The following is a 7,726-nucleotide window of genomic DNA, read 5'->3' as shown; positions in this document are numbered from 1 at the left end:
GTCTCTGCACTTCTCATCCAGTCTCCTACACCAGCCCTGGATGGCACAAAAGCCCTTATTCCCAATGCACAGAAAAAAGAACCGAGTCGGAAGAGTGTCAACAACTTTTATTACAACTCACATATTTCATAGGAAAGGGAATGTAGCAATCAAGTAAGAGTTGTATAAAAACACAGGTCGGCCCATGGTCCTCCATTGACACCTGGGGCAGGCTCTCCGCGACATCAGGCACAGCAGCTGCACTTGTCCGAGGCCCCTTTGCAGACGCAGCCCTGGGCACACTTGGCGCAGCCCACGGGGCAGCAGGAGCAGCAGCCTGGGGAGGCAAGGGCAGCGTGCAGTCGGACCACGCGTTGTCCACAACCACCCTTCCCAACACCAGGCCTGGCCCCAGCCGCCCTCAGGCCCAGACCCTGAGTTTACGACGGTGTCCTCTGTCCTGAGAGAATTGCTCTCAAGACACTAGGTTCAGGTCGCCTGCCCCATCTGTGCCCAGGACAGGGCACAGCGCCTTGGACAGACAGTGAGCAGGGCCTCTGGGGACAAGACAGAGCCGGCCCCCAGCACCACCAGTGATGTGAGCCACGTCCTCAGGATCAAAGTGGAGGCAAACCCCTCACAGAGTAGCTCCCGCTCGGGATAGGGAGGCTCTGGGCTGCTTCGACAGGAAGGGGCTGCACCAGGTCCGAGAAGCCACACACGGTCGCTCGCTCATGTCCCTACAGTGCTTCAGTCCCTGGGAGGATTCAGAAGCGTGCCTCAGGAGGCAGGAGGACTAGTTCTAGTGACAGGTCTGAGGTCGTTGGTTGGTGACCCGTCTGGGCCTCAGTCTCCCTGTTCTCTAGTGCGCGCCTGGGTCTCGGTCATGTCGAAGGTGATTCCAGCTCTGATTGGGAATCCCTTCCTGGTGAGGGGGGTGCCGGGAAGTTTGGTCTCTCTCCTGCTCCTGCCTGCTGAGCTCTGGGCTCCCTCCTCGCACTCAGCCCACACCCCGCATTGCCAGAGAAGGCCCCGCACACTCACTCTTCTTGCAGGAGGTGCATCTGCAGGCCTTGCAGGTGCAGGAGCCAGCGCAGCTGCAGGAGCCGCCTGCCAGGAAGGGAAAGGCCAGCAGTGAGCAGGGAGAGGGATGCAGGAGCTACAGCAGACGGTCAGCAATGCCTCCCTGAGCCCTCCTCCTCCGTCAGGACCCAGTCCTGGGAGCTCGTGTCCACTCAGGCGGATAGAGAAGCCCCAGCTCGTCTCTTCTGGTCCAAGGAGAGTAGGTCCCCTCCTGATGGAACTCCACAGGGAAGGTCCCAGGCTCCAGACCCAGCCCAGGCTGACTGGGGCTGGGGGCCAGGGCCCATGGCCTGAACCCCAAAGAGGCAGTGTCCCCTCCTCCCATCCAGTCCTGGCAGCTCCGAGGCCTCCTCCAAACACTGGGTCCCGGTCTAGCAATCCCCTGACCAGCTGGGTGACCTCAAGAAGGACAGCCTGGAGCCTCCGTGCCCTCAGTGTCAACAGAGAGGCAAAGGGAGACTGACATGCTCCCAGGGGCCTGGCTACCAAGAAAGCCCCGGACCCGTGACAGGAGTCCTCCTGAGCTCAAACTCAAAACCCTCCCTTGTCGTCCTGTGCCTGGGAAGGGGGCATCCTAAGGCTCAAAGCCAGGGCTCCCTTACCAGTGGGGCAGGAGCACTTGGGGTCCATCTGGAGGAGAAGTGAGGCCCGAGGTCCAAAGCAAGGGGCGAAGCGGCTGCACGGGTCCGGTGGGGGCCGTGTGGGAGCGAGGAGCCCGGGGGCTCAGTTATAGGCCGAGGAGGCGGCCCGGGCGCAGAGGCCCCGCCCCCGCCTTGCACGCGCCCCGCGGATCCGCGCCCGCGCCCACGCCCGCGCCCGCGCCCGCGCCGTCCGCAGCGCCCTCAGCGCCCTCAGCGCCCTGGGCCGGGCTGTGAGCAACAGGCGGGGCCGAGCGCACGATTCCACTTCGGTGCCGGCTGGAGCGGAGGAACCGGGTGCCGTGCGGTAAGCGGTGTCCCAGCCCCCCGGCCGCCCCTTCCCCATGTGCCCGACGGGAGCAGCCACCCTGTTGGCGGGTTGTGCAGGAATCCAGCTCCCGCGTCCTGCGGTCTTCCCCGCCCCGGGCCCCGCGCCGCCGGCCTGCGGGTCGCCGTTTCCTGCAGCCTGAGAACAGCCCCCGCCTCCCGCTCGTGTCCCTGGCTTGGCTGGAGCCGGGGAGCGGTGTCAGAGACGGCAGGCGGATGTGACCCTCAGCACCGTTTCGCCCAGCCCACGTGTCCCCAGGCGTTGCCAGCCCCGGTCCCCACCACGGTCCTTTGGAAGCATGTTTCCGGTACCGTCTCCTGGAACCGCAGCGCGCTGAACATTGCCTTCAGCCGCTAGTCGTCCTCACTTGTGTCTTCCTTTCCTGGAGGGATCCTGGCTCATTTCCGCGGGGGCTTCTTTGCCTCAACTTTCCAGGGGGGCTCCTCACTGTAGCCGGTCCACCCCACGCCAGGGTGGAGGTTCCCCAATCATGGGATGCTCCCCAGGGACGGCGTCATTGTAGGTGATAGGCAGACCTGGCGTTAAATAACAAAGCAGCGAGACAAGTGGATAGTTCCCTTTGAGTAGTCCCGACAGTTACTCACCGTGGAGTCCAGGCCAAGCCTTGTTCATCACTCTTGCTCTTTGAACTGTCACACCAACCGGGAAGGGAGATCCTAGTCAGGAGCCCGTTTCCCAAAGGCCAAACTACCTACAGTACAAGGAGGCTCCGGAGGCAGGCCCACGGTGCTGGGGAGTGGTGCCCTGCTTCTGTGCTTTTGTCGCTTCGCGGCTGAGAGAGGGAGTCAGTGAGAAAGCTCCCCTTTGGCCCAGAGCTGTGTCCTCAGCCCGTCTCTGCCATGTCCAGCTCAATCCTGGGGGCGACCAGAGTGACGGAATAGGAATGGATTTATGACTTTGTGGCTGCCTTCTGACTCTCTCCTTCAGTAGTGTTCAAGAGGTTTCTTTTGGCATAACATATTTCGGAAAATCGCTGAAAAGAAAATGGTAAGGAAATCCGGATGCAGGTGACAGCAGAAATGGCAGGATCCTTCTGTATGTGTTAGGAGGACGGCGACTGTGTGACTCACGGCTTTCTACCTGTAGTGTCAACGGCTCTTTGCGGGAAGGCCGGATAACCCTCTCAGGGGAACTGGTCCCAGGCTCACAGGGTTGATGAGGACGGCCCAGAGCACAGAGCTAAACACACCATCCTTGCTTGCGTGTCTGGAAGGAGGACAATGTCTCCTAGGCTAATGATAACAAATAAATAAAGAGATAAATAAGTGAATCGGTGATCCGATGGATGACTCACTGAGTGCCCGGTAGGTTCTGACCTTCTTTGCGTGTATTCAATTCTGTAGTCCCGAGAGCCAGACACTATTATTTTGCCCTTTAGAGCAGAGGAGACTGAGCCAGAGAGAGGTTATGTCACAGGGCTACATGTGACACAGATGGGACTGGCCCTCCTGCAGGCTGACTGCAGCCCCCCGCCCAACCGGACACCGTGTCATCCCATGAAAGGTGAGAACACGGAACACCTGGCACAGAGGCAGCGGTGGGAAAGCCCTGAGCTGGCAGTCAGAGCCCTCTGCACAGCTCTGTGACCTCTCTGGGCTTCAGCCTCCCACCTCTGCAGCCAGGAGCACAGCTGGACTGTCTCTGAAGACCCTTGCAGCCCTGAAAAAGGAGAGGCCGGATTCAGCCTCCAGTGATGTCATAACCGGCACCCTGTGGCCGGGAGGTGAGACAGCTGTAGTGTAGGCGTAGTCCTCTGAGTATAGGCTGTGTGCCCTTGGGTAAGTTGCTTAACCTCTCTGCAATTGGCACCCTCACTCCAGACCTTGCAGGTTCACTGAGTCTGTGCAAATGCTGTGGCGGTGCCTCGTTCCATGGGGCTTGTTGGAGAACATCCCCACGCCCTCTGGCACTGGATAAGCAAGGTTCCTATCCATCTGTGCCCTCACCATGAGCTTGCTTGCAAACCAGGGAGCCTTTCTCCAGGAGCTTGTTGGGAGCTCAAGGATTCTCTGTGCACAAATGTCAGTGTGGAGAGAGCGATCATAAAGGACACCGTTCGGGAAGCCCGAGCTAGGAGCCAGGCCACTATCTGGCTTATTCCCCCTCATTGAAATTAATCTTTTTTAGCGAAAGGAGGAAATGAAATCTCCGAGAGTATCAGTGACTTGCCAGGTCAGGAAGTGGCATGCTGGCTGTGAACCCGAGTGCCTGACACCAACACCCACGCACGCAGAACGGGCCGGCTCCTGAAATGCCCCCCTTCACACAGGGCACCTGTGGGCAATCTTGCTCCTGACTTCTGAGCCACGTGTCTCCTCTTTCTCTCCGAGTGCCCATCAACTAGGAGTTCCCTCCCCAGACCGCCAGGGGGCGCAACACCTGAACTATATTACCTGTTCCCTCAGCACACGCTTCTTGCTAATAAACAGCACCAGGCCCTCCGCACTGCAGCACCACCATCACTCTGCAGAGGAACACATGAGGTCCTTCTTCTGAAAGCAAGTCTCAGGGAAACAGCTGGGAAATTCCCACCAAATTCAAATCACTATCGGGGTGTCAAGTAGCCACGGGCTGCATTTGAGGGAAGGGAAGATGTCAGCCTGATCTAGGGAGGAACTTGCGAAGATTCAGAGCCAAGGCCCTGCAGGGAGCTGTCACGGGTGGCGAGTGTCCTGTCAGTAGCCCTGGGCAAGCCAAGACTGATGTTCCCTGTGGGGAGGCAGGGGGCAGAGCTGCTCCAGGCGTGTGTGGTCCGCACAGTGGGGCGTCTGTGAAGCGTTCCCAGGACTCGGGCACACCTTCAATGTAAGTGCAGCACATGAAAGCGTCCAGCTTTCAGAATTGCTCCTCCACGTATGAAGGTGATTTGACGTGTTGAAGGGAAAAATGGGTGTCACATATAGTGTCCTTTTCTATTTTATCTCAGCGATTCTTTTTACTGACCAGGGTTAAAACTGTGGCAGAAAATACAAATAGGTCTTTCCAGGGTGTTTTAGACGCCAGTCGCGTGTAGAAGTCAAACAAGAGGGGTGTGGGATTCCATCCCCTCTGGGTACTTTTCCAGGCTCTCATCACCGAGGACTGAGTTTGGCAGGGGCCCCCAGAGAAGGACAATGAGAAATGGACAACGTTCTCTGCAATCCCTACTCGTAAGGGGAATAGAGGGAGCGTGTCCTCTGTGTGTCCAGTGCCCTATGTCATCGGGCGAGGCTTTCATTTGGAGCTGAGAAACTGAAGCTCAACTTAACCTAAGGGGCTAAGACGCTCCGTGTGCGTGGGTTTTGGGGGGTGGGGGGGGGTACTCTTTGGTCCAGAGCCGAGGTCTCTGCACGTCCAGTCCAGTTCCCCACGCCAGCCCTGATGGGCACGGCGTCTCTTTGTTCAAGACAGAAGAAGGAAGACAGAGCCAGAATAAAGTCAACAACTTTTATTACAACTCACATATTTCATAGAAAAAGGAATGTAGCGTCAGGTCCGCTTGTATGAAAAACGGTAAAATGCAGGTTTGTCCTGGTTGCCCTGTTGACACCTGGGGCAGGCTCTCCGCGACATCAGGCACAGCAGCTGCACTTGTCCGAGGCCCCTTTGCAGACGCAGCCCTGGGCACACTTGGCGCAGCCCACGGGGCAGCAGGAGCAGCAGCCTGGGGAGGCAAGGGCAGCGTGCAGTCGGACCACGCGTTGTCCGCAACCACCCTTCCCAACAGCAGGCCTGGCCCAGCCGCCCTCAGGCCCAGACCCTGAGTTTACGACGGTGTCCTCTGTCCTGAGAGAATTGCTCTCAGGCACTAGGTTCAGGTCGCCTGCCCCATCTGTGCCCAGGACAGGGCATAGCGCCTTGGAGAGACACTGAGCAGGGCCTCTGGGGACAAGACAAAGCCGGCCCCCAGCACCACCAGTGATGTGAGCCAAGTCCTCAGGATCAAAGTGGAGGCAAACCCCTCACAGAGCAGCTCCCGCTCGGGATAGGGAGGCTCTGGGCTGCTTCAACAGGAAGGGGCTGCACCAGGTCCGAGAAGCCACACAGGGTCACTCGTTCATGTCCCTACAGTGCTTCAGTCCCTGGGAGGATTCAGAAGCGTGACTCAGGAGGGAGGAGGACTAGTTCTAGTGACAGGTCTGAGGTTGTTGGTTGGTGACCCGTCTGGGCCTCAGTCTCCCTGTTCTCTAGTGCGCGCCTGGGTCTCGGTCATGTCGAAGGTGATTCCAGCTCTGATTGGGAATCCCTTCCTGGTGAGGGGGGTGCCGGGAAGTTTGGTCACTGTCCTGCTCCTGCCTGCTGAGCTCTGGGCTCCCTCCTTGCACTCAGCCCACACCCCGCATTGCCAGAGAAGGCCCCGCACACTCACTCTTCTTGCAGGAGGTGCATCTGCAGGCCTTGCAGGTGCAGGAGCCAGCGCAGCTGCAGGAGCCGCCTGCCAGGAAGGGAAAGGCCAGCAGTGAGCAGGGAGAGGGATGCAGGAGCTACAGCAGACGGTCAGCAATGCCTCCCTGAGCCCTCCTCCTCCGTCAGGACGCAGCCCTGGGAGCTCGTGTCCACTCAGGCAGATAGAGAAGCCCCAGCTCGTCTCTTCTGGTCCAAGGAGAGTAGGTCCCCTCCTGATGGGACTCCACAGGGAAGGTCCCAGGCTCCAGACCCAGCCCAGGCTGACTGGGGCTGGGGGCCAGGGCCCATGGCCTGAACCCCAAAGAGGCAGTGTCCCCTCCTCCCATCCAGTCCCGGCAAGTCCGAGGCCTCCTCCAAACCCTGGGTCTAGCAATTCCGTGACCTGCTGGGTGACCTCAACAAAGGCAGTCTTGAGCCTCTGTACTCCCCTTTCAAAAATAGAGGCTGGAAATCTCTGGCGATCTAGTGGTTAGGGGACAGCGCTCTCACTTCCTAGTGTCTGGGTTCCGTCCCTGGTCAGGGAACTAAGCTCCCACAAGCTGAGTGGTAACAGCCAAAAAACAAAACAAAAAATAGATTAAAAAAATGCTGTCGCTGCCCTGGCTGGGAAGAAAGCACTGGGTGAACCGCGGCCGTCCACTTGTGCTCAAATTGAAACTTCTTCCTCATCTAACCCCAGGGACACTGTGTCCTGGGCTGAGAAGCGGGCATCCAAGGCCCAGAGCCAGGGGTTCCTTACCAGTGGGGCAGGAGCAGTTGGGGTCCATTTGGAGCCAAGGCGAGGCCGGGGGTCGAAAGCAAGCGGCCAAGAGGCCCGTGAGCTGGTGGGAGGCGTGTGGAGCCTAGGAGCCTGCTTGCAGTGTTTGTACCCAGAGGAGGCGGCCCGGGCGCAGAGGTCCCACCCCCTCCTTGCGCCCGCCCCGCGGATCTGCGCCCGCCCCGCCCGCAGCGCCCGGGGCCCCGGCTGTGAGCAACCCTTGGGGCCGAGACAGGATTCTCCCAGTGTACGTGGGTCCGCTCTGCGCACGGAGAGCCGTCTTTGGTGCCTGCTGGCCGGTAGGGACTGTTTGCCAGGAGGTGCGCGGTGTCCTAGCGTCCCTGTCCGCCCCTCCCGATTTTCCCGAGGGCGGCAGCCACCTTGTTCCGGGATTTTCCAGCAACCCAGCCTCTGTATCCTCGCTGTCTTCCCCACCACCGGCCCCCGCGCTGTTGTCTTCAGGTTCCCCCTTTCCGGAGCCCGTGTGCAACCCTAGTCTCGCGCTCCCGTCCCAGGCATGGCTGGATCCTGGGA

At 59.6% G+C, this 7,726-nt stretch overlaps 1 protein-coding gene across 1 annotated transcript; it reads right to left on the bottom strand.

The window, feature by feature from the left end:
* Positions 1-5,445: 5,445 nt before the first annotated feature.
* On the bottom strand, positions 5,446-7,316 carry LOC308605457 (metallothionein-1E). The gene is made up of 3 exons (XM_081215497.1): positions 7,175-7,316; positions 6,398-6,463; positions 5,446-5,692 (listed from the first exon to the last, which is right to left on the bottom strand). The coding sequence occupies exons 1-3, from the start codon at positions 7,200-7,202 to the stop codon at positions 5,601-5,603; spliced, it is 186 nt and encodes a 61-aa protein (XP_081071623.1). The 5' UTR covers positions 7,203-7,316; the 3' UTR covers positions 5,446-5,600.
* Positions 7,317-7,726: the final 410 nt, after the last annotated feature.

This window comes from Mesoplodon bidens (genome assembly GCF_964165515.1).
Source record: "Mesoplodon bidens genome assembly, chromosome: 18".
Lineage (NCBI taxonomy): Eukaryota > Metazoa > Chordata > Mammalia > Artiodactyla > Ziphiidae > Mesoplodon > Mesoplodon bidens.
This window is presented reverse-complemented; position numbering and strand designations above follow the sequence as displayed.

Coding starts and splice junctions, on each gene's coding strand:
- LOC308605457 (XM_081215497.1), bottom strand. CDS start 7,202: ATGGACCCCAACTGCTCCTGCCCCACTG. Junction 6,464..7,174: donor CAACTGCTCCTGCCCCACTG/GTAAGGAACCCC, acceptor CCTTCCTGGCAG/GCGGCTCCTGCAGCTGCGCT. Junction 5,693..6,397: donor ATGCACCTCCTGCAAGAAGA/GTGAGTGTGCGG, acceptor TTGCCTCCCCAG/GCTGCTGCTCCTGCTGCCCC.